Source organism: Xiphophorus couchianus, chromosome 2, assembly GCF_001444195.1.
Source record: "Xiphophorus couchianus chromosome 2, X_couchianus-1.0, whole genome shotgun sequence".
NCBI classification, from domain to species: domain Eukaryota; kingdom Metazoa; phylum Chordata; class Actinopteri; order Cyprinodontiformes; family Poeciliidae; genus Xiphophorus; species Xiphophorus couchianus.
In genome coordinates this window covers 29038677-29058270 of record NC_040229.1, presented here as the reverse complement: position 1 = coordinate 29058270, position 19594 = coordinate 29038677, and the positions used below count along the sequence as shown (strand labels likewise).

The following is a 19594-nucleotide window of genomic DNA, read 5'->3' as shown; positions in this document are numbered from 1 at the left end:
AGCAATAATCCAACCAAGCAACAAATGAACTAATTCAATAACAAGCCCTTGCTATTTGTGGTTCAGTATTCACAGATTCACCTGCTCGCAATTTTTTCAATGCAACTCCAAAATATTCATGTGAATTTGCCTATTTGTGGATGTTTTTCTAAGATATCTGAAAGCTGAAACACCTTGGCGCATTGCTACTTGACAGGCTATTGGCTGCTGTTTGTCAAGTAGCCAATCTAGGAGCGCCGTTCATTTTCCTTGATGATTGGCTCCACCGAGCGAAGATGGTTTTCACTTGGTGTATCAATGTATATTAAGCATCTTTAGAGTCGGCCTGAAGTTTTTATGAATTTTAGCTATGATCTCTAAGCACCGAACACTGGAGAGCCATTGTAATAAACTAACAAATCAGGCAATTAACCAACCAACCAGTCATCACAGTAGCCAACCGATAAATATCTAATTATACAACCAACCAATAAACCAACTACTTATAGAATTAATTAAACACCCAATCAATAAAATAAGTATCCAATCAACAATCAATTAAATAATTAAGCATGTAACTGACCAGTTAATCAAGTGATTAACCAACAAAGTAACCAATGGCACGCTTTTGGTTACCGACTATCAAACAACATATTCGGATGCCTCAACTGATTTTGTTTTTCACAAGCTTTTCATCTTGGGGAAAGGGAGTCGTTTACCGTAACGTTGTGTAACCTATGTGCACCAATACCTCTAAAATGTCCTCAGGTGGAAAAACGCCCAGCATTAAATTACATATACGTTTTGAGAGGGGGAAACTAAAACTGTAATATAAGGCTTCTTTAAAAAACCTAAAATACAAGGCTTAGGGCCAATCCTGAACCAACACACACAAAAAAAAGAAGAAGCACTTTATGTCTCTGCTGATATTTCCAGTAAGTGATGATGGCGCTGATTACTTGCAGCCACAGGCACTTCGTCAGACGCTGTCAGTCTGGATGACTACTGATCTAGGCGAACAAATCCAAACATATCTTAATTCTCTCCTCTGCGTGTCGCAGCCTGTCCTGAAAGAAAGGTAAATTGTATGTGCGAGTAATGTGCCATCCTGTAATTTTCTCTATCTTTCCTAAACCACATCAGTCAAGGGTGGAAAATAAGCCATCAGTCATCCTGAAAGGGTTAAATCACGATTGGTTCAGGAAACGTGTCGCAAATGCAAATCCAAACAAAGACCAGCTCAATTATAGGTTCGCCGATTGAACCCGTAATGATAATATACATGTTCATAAATTAGCAAAGCACTCTATTACCAAAGAATTATTGTTATTAGGTTTTTTTTCGGATTTCAGGTTTAGATACTTCCCTCTTAAGGCCTGGTTTCTGTTTCTTTGTGGTCATCGGCCACATATGGCAGCAAAGAAGAAGAAGAAAACCTAGTCTCTCAGGATATGGTGACTATTGTGTTCTGACACTTCAAAACTTAAAAACACTCACAATAAAATATTGCACTTTGTTGAGGTTGAGTTGAATCACTCTTTAAAGGCAATGGGACCCAGAAACAAGGGAGGGGAGTTCAAATTGCTCCTATTAACACATCTATAATCTGACATGAGGCCTTTAACCCAATTAGGAGCCCTCAACTCGCACTGAACCAAGCGTTTGACTTTTTTTTTTTTTTTTTTGCATAATACGTTGGTTGTGCAGCTTTTTCCTGGCGCCCAGCCTTTCCAGAGGCACAAGTCATCCCTTCTGTCCAACACTTTTACGAACGTTCGCGAGTGACGTTCAGTATCTTTGTCAGTCTTGTCTGTGCACCAGTGCGGTCACAGTTTCCCAGTTTAAAGACGTTTGATTGAAAAAACATGAGTTCCCCGAGCTACATAAAAGCCAGGGTCAGCTGTCAGATTTGCCGCGGATGTTGATTCAGAGCGAGGATTTCCAAAAATGCGCAGCGCAGAACCCACAAGGAATGCCTGGCATAGGGGAGCCTGACAGATGCATGGAAACATTTACTTAAAGTGCGTCGATCAAAGCCTCCGATCTGTTCCTGATTAGTCCGGCACGGCCGAGAGTCCCGTCTCGAGATTGCTTGTCAAACACCCCGCAGCCCTCCCAATTCAGCACGATTTAACCAGTGTGGTGTTTCACTGGGTGTTCTTTTACATTTGGTTTGGTCACTGAACATAATCATGTAATTATAGTCTTCTGTTTTAATGATGGTCCATATTAGTGTTTGGAAAGAAAGGAAAATCTCATTGCTCCTCCTGTCTTGAGTTTTCTCTCATCAGAACCAGGATTTCTTTTTATTACTGGCAATAAATGTACAAATCGGATTAGCCTAGAAAGGAGGGTTTATTTTTGTTGTCCAAACTGTTGTGGCGTTTAATGCAAAAATTAAAAGATTCACAATTGTTTTGTAATATTATTTTGCTTTGCAAGTGCAGTTAACCACAGTACGGTGGAATAAAACGCATTTTGAAGCCGCAAACTGCACAGTTTGGGCTTCTGGAGCAGCGACCACACTACGATTACAATTAATTGATGATTAAAAGGTAGAATAAGTTCACATATTGCAGATTTACTTGTCAGAACAGCGACATTTTCTGGGAAAGATGCGCAAATTATATTATATAAGCTACGTTGATGTAGGAAGATAAAAGGCATCAGTCAGTTTCCATTATCAATGTTTAGCAAAGTTTTCCTTCATACTGTTCATACCGTTTAAAGGCCTTAACAGTTGGGGCATGTACATTTTCTTAATGTTTTATTTTTTTACATATTTGTTCAAATGATCATTATGCCATGACGGTATAATGTAAGACAAAAAATAAAATAAATCAAACTCCTCTGCCTTCTTCCTATGGATCTACTTTCCTCTGAAAATAAGACATTGATCTGATCAGAAACAACCAATCAGAGCCAGGAGGAGGGTCTTGGCGCTGCCAATCAGTCGTGTACACCGCTCACGTCCTCCCTCTTGCTCTCTGCTACGCTGCAGCTGGTTCACCACTTCAGAGCCTGTTGTGAACGCTAAGGCTAGTTAGCATGACCACCGATTACGGCGGACAAACGGTTTTCCTCGAACATTAACTCGCTTCTCCGCCATTAATCCGCAATGAACCGCGAATACACGGGGTTGACTGACAGCGCTAAGACACTCCTCCTGCCTCTGATTGGTTGTTTTTGACCAATCAGTGAGCATGTCTGCAGACGGGAATAGCAGCACTGGGAGGAAGTGGAGGAGCTCGATTTTTGTTTTTTATTCGCAGATCACCCGTCTCGTATTATACTGTAGCGACATGGTGACGATTTGAACACATAAGGTGAAACAATTTTTTTAATTTAAAAAAAAATAAAAGTTATATAATGATGCTTGAAATAAGATTCCAGAAAAAGTGAGTGGAGTTTTCTCTGCATTTCTGGGAGCAGAATATCACACTCTTCCTCACCACTTCCTTTGCAGCATCAGATAAACGTTTTCCCTCCATTCAACAAAAACAAGGTATCGCTCTTACTGAGGTAACACTGCAGTCAGTATATACTACCTAAATATGAACCATTATGACACTACGTAGCTTTTTTATTAGCACAATGCTAACACTGACATGCTATTTTACAGTTTTTTTTAGACTTTCAAATAGCCTAACCTGAACTACAGATGATAGACTGTAGTCTAGATGATTTCATCAGAGTAAAGCTACAGCGTAGACCACATCTGATCGTCTCTAGTTCTTAATCCAAAATACTGAACAGGTTACTTCTGCCCTGAAGGAGAGTGTTTTAAACAGCTTTGTTATATTTTTTTAATATAAAAACACAAAACAATGGACATTGTTAGTGTTTTTCTGCATTAGGAACACCTCAGATCAAGACAGGAAAGAACATTTTACGCCGTCTCAGACTTAAAATTCAACACTCCCCATCCCGAGCAGTGAAGACACTGATGACAGTATTGACAGGCAATTTCTGAGAGTAGGAGAATGAAACCAGTGTCTAATGCTGCTGGGGTCCGTTCATAAAAATCCATCCATTCGAGTTACTTCCACCAAAAATGTGAGTAGCTGCTGTGAAACACTGGAACTGGAGCCTCCAGGCTGCGTCTCTGAGGGAACCGGGGGCGAGACCAGAAACAGCGCCAACCCTGTCAGCCCAGCATGCCAGCACCCTGGCACCCACCGGCGCTGACCCGGATCAGTCTGCTCCGCTAACACCGCCATTGTCAGCCTGCTTTCACACCCTGAATAGACGCAGCCAGATGGGAGTGACATGTTTTGGTTTTGTGCAGACAACTGCAATAATATCCACTTCCTGACTTTCACACTTCATAATTCCGCGAACAGAAATGGAAAGAAGGAAAGCCAATCCTCCGTCTGTCGGGCCGCAGCTCTCCTCGGACGGGGCAGAAACGAAGCTGTCGGGTAGATCGCTCGCTTTATTTATTTATTTTTTTCTCTGTTTACAATTTTCAGATTCAGAACAAGCGATCACCTGATAATGATGCGTAAAAAAATGTTCATACCCCTTCAATACTCACACATTTGTTCACGGTGCAACTACAAACTTCAATTTACTCGTAGCAGGGCTGGGGGGCTTATCGCTTCATTTCTCATTTATTGCGATGAATCTTTTTGATAAGAGCTCTGATTAATGATTAAAATCCCCTAATGCTGTCCGTGTCGTTGGGATTTTGCTTCATTATCAATAAATATCAAAACATTTGAAAATTGCAAAAATCTTTTAAACCAGAACATATTCACGTGTTGAAATGGCCCAGTCAAAGTCCAGATCTGCGTTACTACTATATGTAATAATATATATACTTCCACATCACGGTGCTTGACTCACTTTTTCATCCGACCATTTCGGTTTTGTTGTGCTAACTGAAAAACTTACTAGTCATTTAAAGATCTTGTGATATGCAGTTTAATAATTGCTCATTATTAAACCCAAAAGCGAGTGCAAGAAAACGTGAATTGTTGATTCTTGTTTAAAAAAAAAAAAAAAAAGAAAGCATTTTTCTTTTCGAGCGTCGTGAGGTTCTGAGAAAGCGATCCCGTTACCTTTCTGCCTGCCTCATTGTTGTGCAAGTTCATCAGGCGGCGGGGCGTCTTTCTGATCTCCCGGGCGTCCACGAAGCGCCGCGAGAACTCGATGCCGTATTTGATGTCGGCCGAGCAGCCGCCCCACTTCCAGCCTTCCTCCTGGTTGTAGTAGCCCTGCTTCTCCCGGTCGCAGCCGCACTGGCTCAGGTTGCCCTGGCTGCAGGCGGCCGTGATGGCGTGGGCCACCCCCGCTGCCGTGATGGCATAGGTGAAAGCTGCTTCCCGACTGCCTGAGGGAAAGACAGTAGATTGTTTTTAGGAGAAAAAAAAAGGATAAATAAGAAAGGAGTCATTTTTTGAAAAGCAAATATTCTGGAGATCAACGAAAAGTGGAAGAAAGTGTATATATAATTAGCCGAAATGCCTTTTCTTGTAGGTAATTCTGAGTAGAACAGATTCTAAATTCGGGGCATCGTCCTAATGGGTCGCCAGCTTCCCCCCTGTACCTTGGTACGAATACGGTTACATTCCTGACCGCAGCTTCCTCGGGCCCGGCCCGGAGAGAGCGCAGCGTCAGAATTCCAGAGTGGGGAGAGATTTTTCGGTGCTGTCCAAAGTGCTGAATTCCTTCGCAGGAGCACCTTGTTCTGCTGCCCACACTGCACATGGCCCGGGGGCTGCGGGTCCCCGCTGCCTCACTGACGCACGCACGCCTCGTTTACGGGGAGGAATCGCTCCGTCACGTCCAACCGTGATGACAAGGTGTTCACTTGATAATGGAGGCGGCTGGATCTGCTGGGGCCGGTATTAATGTTGGTCGAAAAGTCGGGCTGATCCAGGTCTGCGTTTTGGCCTTGCTGCCGTCAGTTCAATACATATATGTATATATATATAATTTTTTTTCAGTCTTTCCAGTACAAAAGGAAAGACTTTGTACTGACCTGCTTTGATTTAAGCAGGTCTCAGGTTCTGGTGGAAAAGGGAAGCAGTGTGTTAGAATAAACGGATGTTCAGGGTTAACGATTCTAATTCTTTAAAAGCTAGCTGCTATCCGTCCGTCCATCTTCTCGTCTGTGGTGTCTGTAGAAATATGACTTCTGTAGAAAGGTCTCGGTATGTGGTTAAGTTTAAAAAATTTAAAAATCCAACCAACGTTTAAAAGTTCAGAACTGAAAGCCGAAAATGTTTCTCTGTTATGAATCAGCTGTATTTTCTAAAGGGGCAGTATTATTTATTTTCCAAGCACAAAGTGCCATTTTATATCACAATCAGTTTCTTCTCCTCCAGTTGATATAAAAATATGCCTTAAAAGAAATTTGACTGTAAATTAACGCCTTGAAATTGGGCCTCTGTCTCTTTAAGAAGTTCCTGCTCTTTTCGGCACTCTGCCTTCAGCAAGTCATGGCACGGCTCCTCTATTAACCCGTTAATATTTTTACCAGCGTTACGCTGAGAATTAGCTTGCATAATTAGCTCAGCAGACGCACAGTTCCACCAGGTGTTTGCTAAATGCTGCCGGCTAGTCTTAAGGAGCTGAGTGGGGGGAATTATAGGAGAGGGCTGCTCTGTGAGGCCAAAGCTTGGAGACTGCAACTCCTAGATGGAGCTTCATGGTGAGATCAGGCGTTTTGTAGAGCTGAATGGTTGCCACGGGAGACTAAAGGATTTCTCAAACATGCATGAAAAAAATCAAAGCAACATTTCAGGTATGTTTTTTGATGAGGGGATGACATCGTAACATCATGTAAAGCTCAAAAAAGTTGATTTTACATAAAACTGCCCATTTGGGGGGGAAAAAAAGTAATAGTGGTGATTTATTGTTTCAGCTCTGACTTGTTGCCGTGACATCTTTTGACACATCTGTGGGACTTGAGCACAGATGTAGCCACAGGGAATCATTAATCAATTATTGAATTAATCATGAACTAATTTAGTGAACAATTAATCGTTTACTGGAGTATACAGACTCAGAAAAAAGCCATTTGTTTAAAGAACACAAACAGAGCAGATATTAAGGTAAAACTGTATATAAATATATAAAGAAGACAAAAACAAATATATTCTACTCAGAACTCCTCAAGTGGTACAGCTTCAGCTTTACTTAGTTCAATGTCATTTTTTACATCCGAATAATTATTATCAGAAGATTTTATAGAGGAATTGTAAAAACAATGTCAGCTGCAGCCCTGGCTGTCGGTAAATTGTTTCTGAATTTTCACAACCCAAACTCTCTGTGGCAATTTGCTTTTCTTAAATGGGTTTCAGAGGAGCGGAGTAGAACATACGTGTTCCTGAGCAACTACTGAAAACCTGAATTCAGGAGCACACTGGTGACATTTTGTTGCCGTGGGAGATTAGGTTCAAATCAGCCAATCGCATGGCAGCGACTCCACGCAATTAGCCATCTACACGCTTCAGAGCGGAGACTTTAATGACTTTTGAACGTCATGTGAGGACATCAGATGATCTGCAGCTGTGTGGACTTAAAAAAAAAAAACATTTGCTAATGTCAGAAGCACCGATTGGTTCAACATTACAGAAAGGTTATAGTAGCTCAGGTAACCACCGGTTACAACCAGAACTATCTGAATGCACATGAGCTCCACCTGCACAACATCACTTCTACCAACCGAGATGAGGAAACTGGGGCTACAATCTGCAGGCTCGATTTTAGCCACGACATTCGGATGGTACGGTGAAAAATAAAAAAACTAAACAATCATGACGGATCCATCCTACCTCGAGAGCATTTATAAAGCAAAATCTAAACTTTGGGGTCTTAAAGCCATGTTTACTAGAAGCAGGAAGTAGTTGAAGACAAAGTGAGTAGTAACTGATTACTGTCTAATATTACCACTCGTTAAAAATCCCTTTGAAAGATGTTCGAGCTTAGCGGCACAAAGCAACGGCTTTCAACACTTCATTTAGGGGGTCAAATGATGCAAATGTATCACACCCCCCCCCAAAAAAAGGTATCCATGGAAACACGTGAATTACATTCTTCATTCCCTGCAGCTGCAGAAAATGTATGAACTTTAAAAAGAAAAATCTAACAGTAAGAGAGAAATGAAAAAAAAAAATGGCTGCATCTTTCCCCCCCACCCCCATATTTAAAAAACTCTAAAAATATGAAGTTGGAGGAAGTTACTAAATATCACCGCAGTCTGATTTAAACCAAGGTTGAACGTTAACTTCCTTTTGGTGATTATTTTGCCTTTTGTACCATGTTTTATGAGACTCTTAAATAAAAAAACTAATTTATTTTTATGTACTGCTAATTATAGTGCATTTATGATGCCGTTTGCAGCTGTTTTACAGCTGATTTCCTCCACAGATGGGCTTTTTACACCTCTCATTCGGGACTCGGGAGGGGAGGGGGGTATTTTTTTTTTTCAACTCTCCAACATGTTTTCACCCAAAGCTGCTGTTAATTTCCCATCCTGGGACTGGCACTCTGCAGCTAATACCGTGGCCACAGGCTTTGCCCCGAGGCGACTGACTCACCACCACTTGCTTTTTTTGGTTAGCAAGCTAGAGCTATGCCCCACCAGCTTGTGGTAATGTTCTGCAGTCCCTACCTCACACACACACACACACATGTACATGCACGCACCGCAAAGTGACTGGCCTCCACCCTGACACACATCCACTGTTTAAAAGGCATTTTGTACATAGATGCACAAACAGCGTGACACTGTAATGTTTAAAACAGGACAAAGGTAGTTTCCAGAGAAAGGGTGGGTCCCCCGGCACATTCCCGGGCCCGTCGGGCTCCGCCGTTCACGGGGGGAAACGCGTGATGATGAGGTTGTTGAGGTTTTTACCCCCCTCATAACTCCCTCTCCTCCCGACGGGTCTGGGGTCGGAAAACCTTTCCGGTCAAAGAAAGTCAATAACTTCACAAGCAGAATTTGCTGGCTTTGACTTGTCAAATGAGTCAAGCATTAGACTAATTACTCTGCGCTTTACTCCCGTAAAGCCTCTAGGAATTAGAAGCCGATGCCCGGATTGGCCGGAACTGCGCTAAACGCACCCATTAGGGCATCGAAAATCCCTAAAGAGCCTTAGCCCCAAACGTTCTGACAGTCCTCCAGCAGGAACCACCCTGGGATAGCCTCGCTGGCTGCCAGTGGAAAGTTGGCCTGACTGGAGAAACCTCAGTGCATTTGGAAACATCCAGGAGAGAAGAATGGGGACTATATTAAACCAGATGTCTAATGGAGTCTAGTGGCAAGTGTCTGCTCCGGTAGCCAAGAAGGGAGGCGAAGCAGATCAGCATTACTTTTCCCCAAAATGTGGTGTAGGAGGTTATAAACAACCAAAACATATCCTGTTATATTCCACCATGTCAGTAGCAAAAAAAAAACAACAAAAAAAAAACCCCCAAAATGAACTGAAGGATACTGAGTCAGTCTGCTTTTGGCCTACACATTAAACACCCACATCACTTTGGAAACCAGCCCCTGCTGAGATGCCCGACATGTTTTTGTTTTTCGGGGTTTTTTTCACCATCTGTCGGAACCAAGACACACACACACACACACAAAGAAATATATTTATATATAAGGATGTAGCGGCTGGCCGCTGAAACAGCGATCTGTGTTTAGAGACGGAGGGAAGCATTGAATATGACACAGCATGGGAGATTTACAACCAGCAATACTGCGCAGGCAGCGCTGGTGTAGCATAAACTGGATGATGTTAACACAGCCGCTGACCTCAACAGGCCTTGGTTTGTCCGCTGATCACAGACCGAGGCTGGGCCGTGCTGCTGACAGGAGAGGACAAGGAAAAAAAGATATACTGGTGGGATCTGGACAAAGGCTTGGCTGTGGAAAGGCAAGCAAAACACACAGCGGTTTTTCGCGTCCGTACGCGACCAAGCGGGGAGGCCGTGCCGGCCGAAGGTTTTCGCGCATTCGGCCGCGTCACGAGCACAAACGTTGACGTTGTCGCGCTGGGACTTCTACGTGACAGACGGCCGCGAAGCGTCGCATGATTATTAAAAAAATTGGAATTGGGTTTACGGATGTTTACAAAGAAAATCTAAAAAAAAAAAACAAACGTGTGACATCCATTCTTATCCATCTGATCCATCAACTCTGACCAGCCCTCGTCACACTGCTGAAGAGAAGCAAGGCGAAAACGTGATGCAGCCACCACCATGCTTCAGGCTGGGGACTATGTGGGCAGGGAAATGTGCAGTGTTGGTTTTGTAGTTGCTACACGCTTTCTACTTGAAGCTTCTGGTTAAGAAAATCAACAGGTAAAAAACCTGAAACAAAATAGTCTGAAATTATTCTTGCATTTGTCCACTGATTGTTCGGAAGGCCTCTCTGCCGTCACCCTAATCTTTAGCTTTCAGACTCTTGCTAAGAAACATAAACCGTTGCATCACCTCCACTCAGAATAAACCTACTTATAAACATACTGCATTAAAATTGATTGTTTTCAATCTATTCCTGTTTGGAGTCTGCTACATTGTGTTAATTCAGACCATAAAATACATCCAACGTTTTTGGTGTAACAGGCAAATATGAAAAGCTGTAATTACTTTTGCACAGTAATATTGTGATATATATCATCATCACCATTTCTTTATTATTTTTTTTTTTTAAATATCACTTGCACCAGTAGATCCTTATTAGTGGATCTGCTAATCCATGTGAAATACAGCCAGACCCAATCAGTGTGGAAAAGCTGTTACCGAATTGCATAATTCTCTATTTTAATGAATTTTTTTTTCCTATATTGTGTGTTACGGTGCGCAGTATATTCTTAGATGTAGGAACAGTCTCCACCCCCCTCCTTCTCAGCACAGCTGGTCCTGAAATTTGACTCCGATTGTCACTATTCAGGTTTGCGCGAACGCAAAGAAAGGCGTGCAGCTCGAACAAACAACACTGAAACATGAAAACCGTCGAGTTAAAGGAGTTTTTAAAAAAACTATTGATCTGACTTTACAAGTTGCGGAGGAGCTGCAGTGTATCCAATGTGTTCTCCACACTTTTCCCCTAAAAACTTTGATGTATTTTATTTAGGATTTTAAGTGACAAGACCAGGTAGCAATATAAACTCTTTTTTTTTCTTTTTTTTACTGATTAAAGTCTTAGAAGTGTAAAGTGTATTTCTTTCCATTCAACTTCTTTTACCTCAATACCATTAAGTAAGATCGAGCGCCGCCCACCCCCTTCAGAAGTTGCTCACGGAGTAAAACGAGTTCACCTGCGAGTAATTTATTCTGAGAATAGGTTCAGCTGTTCTGCGGAGGCGTCTGGGGTTCGTTAAGGAGCATTAGAGCAAACAGAACCATGGAGAACAAGACACACAGCAGACAGGTCGCAGAGAAAGACGCTGATGAGTTTAAAGGAGGGACAGATTATAAAACAATATTTTAAAAAAAAACTAAAAAATGTGGGACTCAGCCTGCCGCAATAAATCAATTAATAGTGATAAATTAAAACAAGGTTGACTATTTCCGTTTGCAGGACTGTTTTTCTCGTGTCTCTCTTTCTACCAAAGACTGGTGCTTTGATCTGAACTAGCTCCTTTTTTATGAAGGACAGTTTTGCATTTCTGATGTGTCATATGGTTACCTAAAAAAAAAGGTCTTATTGTCACTTTTATAGTACCGCCAAATATTGTGATAAAACTTTAAATCCGTGTCACACAGCCTTATAGTGGTCTCTTCATGGTGGATCCTGCAGACGGTCGTTGCGTCCAATAAACCTGGATTAAATAAATGACTGCTGTTGGGTTGAATCAAGCCGTTTGAGGCGTGTAGGAGCAGGGAAAGCACAGCTCTGGAGACTAGAGACGGTCAAACACATGCATGCTTTAGACTGGCCTAGTCAAACTCCTGAAAGCCTTAAATCCAAACGAGAATCTGTCATCTTTGCAGACGCACCGATTAATTTGCAAAGCTGTAAATGTCAGATCATCTTCACCGTCATTCCACTCAGCATCAGAGATGCACTGCAGAGCGAAATTACGATACATGATGGGTCACAAACAGAAACCAGCTGGACAAACCATGAAAGAATATAAAAAGAAGCATTAAAGAATAACATAAAATAAGAACCAGATCAAAAAAATGGCACAGTAGGAATAAAACACCAGGTGGCACACTACTAGGATGCCTCTAAACGTCACTGGATGTGGAAACACAATACATTTTTCAGGTTATAAAAAATATTATTTCCTTACAATTCACAGGTAGGCGATGCCTTGTGTTGGTCTGTCGCATTAAAACCCCCCCAAAAATATACAGAAGATTCTGCTTGTAAAGATACCAAGCGTGTAAAAGTCCAAGGGGTGAGAATACTTTAACAAGACATCGTCCTGCACCGGAGAAGAACATCCAAATATATATATATATAGGTAAAAAAAAAACTTTAAAAAAAGACTGAAGAGGAATACAGTTGAAAGCCTTGCAACAGAGAAACACACACACATGCGCAGACAGAGTCTAGCAGTGCAGCTGAATGGCCTTTCTGCACAAGCCGGGCCTGTTTGTGGCGGGGCAGTGAAGGGGAAAGCTTTGTGAAGTCCACTCTTCCCAGACGTGCACTCACACCCCGAGGACACAGGAGGCCCGGGTTGCGTAAGACTAAGACCTCTCAGCCTGACAGCAACACAGCTGAGCCTCACGTCCGTTAGGAACAAGAAGATCCTGTCGCAGACAAACGACACCACAAAGGAGAACAAAGGGGAAAGTGTCACCTGCTGGTGGTCAAGAGTCTTTACACTGATTACGTCTGAATGGATCCCGGTCATGAACGCAGCCGTGTGTCCCAAATGAAAACGGAGATTAGTTTCTTCGCTTTTTGACTCGCATGTCTCTGATCATCAGAGAAGTTCTCCTATTGGACAAACGTAACCCGACCTAAATAAATCTGACGCGCGTCAGAAACTCCACTTCTGAAGTTCAGGTTCAACGTTTGTCATATGCATGGTGGAGACACGCTTCCTTGGATAACGAAAAGCTAAAGAACGCCACTGAAAAGGTAAAAAAACCCTCAAATTGTAAAATAACCTCACAGATGTATACATTTTCTACAATAAATTGTGTCAATAAAGTAATGTAATGTGCCAAAGCAACAAAATAAGAGGGTTTTTTTGAAGATCCTAGTCAAAGTCAAAGACACACATCTGCTGAAGATATGACTGATTAACGTATTACGATATAAACGTTTCATACCAGTTGATATTGATAATTATTGATTAGCTGTTTTAACTGCCAAACACTGGGTGACCTTTCCTGTTTTATCAGATTTTCCCCCCACAGCGTTGCTTTATCGATTTTTCAGCAGTTGAGGCTTAAACTTAGACTACTGCTGCGCACGTTACTCAACAGGGCTGTTGCTAGGTAACCAAAGAATGAGTGAGTCAGTTGATGCTAACTGCAGCTAGCTTAGCTGACAGCCAGCTAACTCCTCACAGTTGGCTGCCTGTGAGAGGTTGAGCAGCTAGAGCCTTTCCTCTGCCTACATCCCCCAGAATGCTGTGCGGTTCTGGGTCGGAGATCAGTAAAAAGATTGAATCTTGTATCAGACAGCAGTTGTTGCCACTAAAGATGCTGGAACGCAGTTTTTCAGCTTGAGTCACTCCGAGCCACATTGGCTTGGGAAGCTTTGTCTAAAAAGTGAATATATTGAAAAGTGCTCACTTTGTCTGATATTTGAATTAGTTCAACAATCTGTAGCTTTTAAGTGCGAAAGGAAAGTGTAGACAGAAGGAATCCGTAAGAGGGAGGGGTCAGTACTTTCGTCATTTTCTTTCCACCCGGTTAAAATCGACTCGGCCGTCTCCACCCCCAAAACAAAACCGTACACAGAAAGCTCAAGCAAAGCAGCTGAGTAAATATGAATATGATAATGAGCAGACGCCCCAGTCGACTCCATCAAAGGAAAAGAGGAGCGAGAGCACAAAGTTGTGACACCGAAAGCACCGAAAATAGGCTGTGACCAAAGCCAAGCCGATCCTGGAAGTGTGTCTCCGGGGCCCCGAGAAAGGGAAGGAAAGCTGGAGGAAAACCCCGAGCTTTGTATACCAATCACTGAACTGACTGCGGCCCTCTCCACTACTGTTTTCCGTTCCGCTTTATGTACCGTTGCTATGAACATATGCTCCTAGCAAATTATAGACACAGTTGTGGTCTGTGAGGTTTTTCAGCTCGAGGAATTAGCACAGCCATGTTCCTGTACAATAAAATAATATTGTTTTACCAGAACCGGGCTCCACATTCCCCTCAGAACTCGCAACGCCGAGACAGGGAAGTGGCACGCTCTGGCGCGGCCGCTCACTGATGGGTCCCACCACCCCAATCCCCCCCGGTTTGATTCATATAATGAAGAGGGCTTTAAGCGGTAAAGCTAACCCAATTATGAGAGTATTCAGCATTGGCGGTAGAGTATTAAAACGCTGAGAGTTTAAGTAAGCTGTCTCCCAGGCATAGAAAATTGTGCTGGCAGAAAACATTTTTCAAAAGCATCCTTTTTCTTCTCTGAGCTCCCCGAGGTGGATATAAATCCTTCTGCCTGAACGCTCAGACTTGCTAAAACAAGCACAAATCCTTCTCCCCTCTCTCCCTTCCTGCTTTCATCCTAATAATGACACCGAATCAGGACCTCACCTGCTCGGATCTGAAAAAATGAGGTGCCATGCGGGGCCAATTATCAGGTTCAAGTGAGGTGAATGTTGAGGATTTTCCTCCGTTTTGATCCCGTTTGACTTCACTTCGTCTTTGTCAAAAAAAAAAAAAACATATTTACTGAGATATAGAGCTGAAGATGCGTTTATCATTATCACTATAATCAGCCAGTCAAATACCCCCGCTGATTACACGTTTCCTTCCTCATTACAAAACTGGTATCCAGAGCTGAAATTTCCATATGCTCGACCAAAATGTGGCCCAACATATTTTCTCACGCTCCCACTGCAAACGGCTGTGTGTTTTATAGGGACTTTATGTGATAGTGTCATGTGTAAAGCTTGTTGAGGGCGCCGTTGGCAACGTGACAGCGTAGGGTAGGACGATGGAGAACAGAAAATTGGATTCAACAATGGAAAAAAGAAAAAAGACTTCAGGACAAGGGAGCAACAGAAGGCAGCAAGAAACCAGAGAGCCTGGTGGAGGTGTGGTTGTGGCGTGCAAGCCAGGTGAATGTAGTCAATCAGAAACTAATGGCGGATCGAGTGGAGTTCAGGAAATGGCACTACTGAAACATGGAATAGTTGCAAACGCAACCAAAACTCTGGGAAAACGGAACTAAATACGGAAAATACAAACCCAACGTACGAAGCTAAGATGTAATCCAAAGGTACATGACAGGAAGTAGCACATGGTTGTGACGTGGAACAAAAATAAGACTTTGGTTTACGAGCGAAAATCTGAAAAGTGTGACAATCATTTGTATTCAGCTTCCTTTACCTCTGCAGTTTTAGAACTGCCTTTTGCCGTATTAGCTTCTCAGATGCTTCAGATGCGTCTAAGTCAAGTCCTCAAGAGCTTCTGTCCGTTAACTTTGGAATGCATCTGCTCCAGCACAGCTGAATAAAATGGCTGAATTTCCTTGTCAATGTGTCATTCAGCTCTGTAGGTGGACTTTAATCTCAGTGGTGTTTCAGGAAGCAATGTCTCAAAAGGTTGGTGGACTTTGGCACGTCCGGTTTACGGTAATCGTTGCGGTTCTGGCTGCATGTCTATCCCACAAAAGTTCCTCATCACTTTGTCTCCACTAGCACAATTCAGCTACACAACACCTAGCTTTTCCATTTCGGCTAAAACATTCAGTTTTTAGCTTATCTACTCAGAGCACCTTCTTCAGTAAGACCTCTTAATGGCTTTTGCTAAAGAAAATACTTTCATGAATGACTTTCTTCTTGTTTCTCTTCCATAAAGACCAAATTTGTATAGTGCATAACGAGTTGTCTTGCTTACAGATTCTACCACCAAGTGTAGATCTCTGCAGCTCCTCCAGAGTTACCGAAAGTGTCTTGGCCTGTACGGCTCTGATTCTATAGGACAGTTTTAAGTCTTCCCCTTGTTCTGCACACACACCAGACTTGAATAAGTGGGTGATTAACAGGCTTCTGCAGTACTTGATGGGAAGACTGAATACTGATGAATGCCAAATTTTGAAGCAAAATATCCTCTCCCTTCTACTTCAAAATTATGCTCTACTTTCAGTTCCGTAAAATCCAAATAAAATAAATTGAGGTTTGTGGTTGTAGCAAGAAGACAAGGTACATTTCTCAATTCTTCAACCTATAACCAATCAATCAACTATCTCTGCTAAAAGACTCTCTCCATCCTGCAAGTGTCTCCTTTCCCCAGACCGGCTAACTCTTCCCCACTTGGCCAAAGAGGCTAGCAGCGATGTGATTGTTGGTAAGTGTCCAGCATGCAGAGAACACACCGATCGGCCTGGGATTGTGCGAGACAAAGCACGCTGCGAGATTACGGTTGATCCTCTCGCATCCTGTTTCCTCCCGCGTCTGTCTGTGTCACCGGCGGACTCAGACGGACATAGATTCCACCGATAACACAGCGCCCACCGCGGGGCCGGGTAGGGCAGGGGCCAAAACAACGCATGCACTGACAGGAGAGAGATTCCCCGGCCAAACCCCCGGAGGACCAGCGTCCACAACGAGCACCAGGGGAGGGGGGTTGTAGACAAACAGTGGGTGGGTTTGAGAGAATTTAGTGGGATCTCTGCTCCAGACACACCCACACTGACCGGGAAGGAGACAGAATTGATAAATGAGCAAGAGCAAAGGGCCACACCCCAAACACAAGCACATCGGCGACATTTTGATGCATAACAGAGGCGCTTGGCAAAATGCAACCTTACTGGTTTTCACAATTGTTGACTGTGTGGTGTCTTTGCACATTTAGCAACAAGGCTGTTCAAAGTGCATCATAAAAATACAAATAAACCTGATTGATTGATTGATCCTGGAGGAGGAAAATGTGAAGTGGCAGGGCTGAGCAACATGCATTTAAAGTTTTATCGTGATATTTTGTGGTAATATTGTGAAAAAGTGACGGACTAGTAAGAACCTTTTTTTTTAGGCAACTGTTTGGCTGTGACTGCAGGACACAGAAATCATAACCCCAAAAACACAAATACTGCTCTTGGAAAAAAAATGTCCCATTTCTAATATGCTTCTTTAGGAAACCAGTTACATAAAGACGTGTAATTTGTACCAACTAAACTGCAAACTAACTTTAGTCATATATTTTTGTTTATAAGTATTGATACTCAGAGGACAATATCAACAACACGGACAGTTTTGGATTATTTAAGTCATTAGTTGGAATTTATTTTGACAACGGCAAATGAAAATTCTTATGATGAGAAATTTATCACGATAAATGATAAACGATCCGATAAATTCCCACCCCTAGCGAGCGGTGACCTTTACTAAACCCTTTATTTGTATGGCATATTTCAACAACAAGGTGACTCAAAGGGCTTCACATCATAAGGACACACAAAAAAAAAAACATGATGCAGTTGAAAATTTGAGAAAGCAGTAACATTTTGTAGAGTCCCGTCATCAAAATGATCAATAGGTCACGACATTTTGATGTGACACATTTTGATGTGACCTTTACTGAAACCTTACTGTATCTAGGGTGGGGGGACCCTAACCTGACACACACACACACACCCACACGCGCGCATCCACCTAGTCACACTGTTTTCTCTGGACTCGCATGGAGGAGAGCAGGGAGGATTACCGCTACCCACATGATGATGAGCTGAAAAATAGGCCTTTAATCCACCACCGTTCCACCGTAACACAATGCACGCGTCATTTCCACGCTGTTATCCGCATGGTGTCAAGCGCTTGTCAAGGCATGGGAGTGAATCTGCACTTTCAGCTGGTAGCTCAGCTGTGAACAAACGGGTCAGCGCGTATGCGAACGATCCGGCTTGTAACGGTTTTTCTTGTTTGTCAACCCAATGGGGAATAACAGAATCGGGTGAATCGTTACGTATCCCAACTGAAAAGCGCAACTCGCCTGCAGAGAGAAAGAAATCCCAGAAATGGAGGGAGGGAAAACGGGAAACTCCCAACAGCGGGAAGATTGATGGGATTTTAGGGAGTCGAGTCAGAGTATCCACTTGTGCGTTCTTGAAACCCCCCTCTAGTTGTGAAGAATGACTCCTGGACTGTCATTATTAAGCTAACTCCTGCACATAACACTCACTGTCAACAGATTAGGCTCATATGTCAAACACTGTATCTGTATCGTTTGTTAAAGAGAGACTCGACTGAGGAGCTTCCCTCTCAAACAAGGTGAGACACAACTGCTCTAGATTCATTTCTCAATCAACTCATCATTTGAATAATAACAGGTTTGATTGTAGCCGTGGCTCCAGTTACACTGACCGACCCGCAGCGAGAGTTTATCCTTTTGATAATTTTCCACTCGCGTGTTTTTTTGCATTTCTTAAACACAGCTGATTTATAAGGAGAAAACGGTCGGGCCCCGAGTAAATATTTCAGCTTGGGAGTTTTGTCTAAACGAGGGAACAAAGCACGCACGCAACCACACGGCCATTGGAGATGGTTTTCTCGGCCGCTCATTATTAGCCTCTCGGCTGGACCAAGCCGTTGTGCTCTCTGCATTCTGCCGGGATACGGTTTCACCACAATGGACCGTGTGTCGATTCCGAGAAGTGGAAGGAGCTCGGCCAGCGCATTTATTATCTGCGAGGCTTTTTTGTCGTCCTCAGACCAAGACCGTGTACCGCGGCGCGTACGGGCTTTCTACACACTGTTCAAGTCAAACGTCTGTACCCCTCGAGGCTCGCTTTTCCAAAGTTCTCAGTACAAAAGTTCACGATGGATGGATGCAAGTTTTAGGCAATGAGATGGGGAATAAATTCTGCAAATACAAATATTATGCCACACATTTTCTTTGTCCTGTCTATTCTTGCCTTGGGAAGCACTTCAAACCCAAGTTATTGGCCAAGGGTAAATAAAACCTGTTTACAGTTGCTTTTGACCCATAATCACTGGAACATTGACCAGCACATATAAGTATTGATCATTTTGATGACGGCACTCAACAAAATGTAATGTTTGTTACTGCTTCCTCAAATTTTCGACTGCATCATGGGTTTTTTTTTTTGTGTATTCTTGTGATGTACAGCCCTTTGAGTCCTCTTGTTGTTGAAATATGCCATACAGATAAACTTTATTGACTGATTAAAATGTAAATGAACTATTAATTATCATACATAATTTAGAGCAAATCCGTCCAGTTTTCTTTCTTTCTTTTCTTTAACTGATTCAGGGTCTCGTGAGGCTCGTTCTCGTCTCAACAGGCCAGAGGTGGTGAACAGATGCTGCAGCCAACGCCATAATCATGCATGCACACGCTCACTCTTAAGGTCACTTTATTCCATCCGTTCGCCCATAAGCCTCGTCTTATCCACTCATTATAGGGGATCCCAAAGCATTCCTGGGTTGTCTCCTCCCACCGAGACGTGTTGCCAAAGGGAGAACGTTGAAGTCCAGCCACCTTAGAAGGTTGTATGAAGGTTTCAGGC

The 19594-nt window shown here is 42.8% G+C and overlaps 1 protein-coding gene across 4 annotated transcripts in view; it reads right to left on the bottom strand.

Moving 5' to 3' along the window:
- Positions 1 to 19594, bottom strand: part of wnt7bb (wingless-type MMTV integration site family, member 7Bb) — a 77298-nt gene that overhangs the window by 6312 nt on the left and 51392 nt on the right. For all 4 annotated transcript variants that reach the window (XM_028035732.1, XM_028035725.1, XM_028035715.1 and 1 more), the window contains one exon: positions 5043 to 5314. In XM_028035732.1, coding sequence (XP_027891533.1) covers positions 5043 to 5314 — 272 coding nt within the window. The remainder of the gene's footprint in view (positions 1 to 5042; positions 5315 to 19594) is intronic.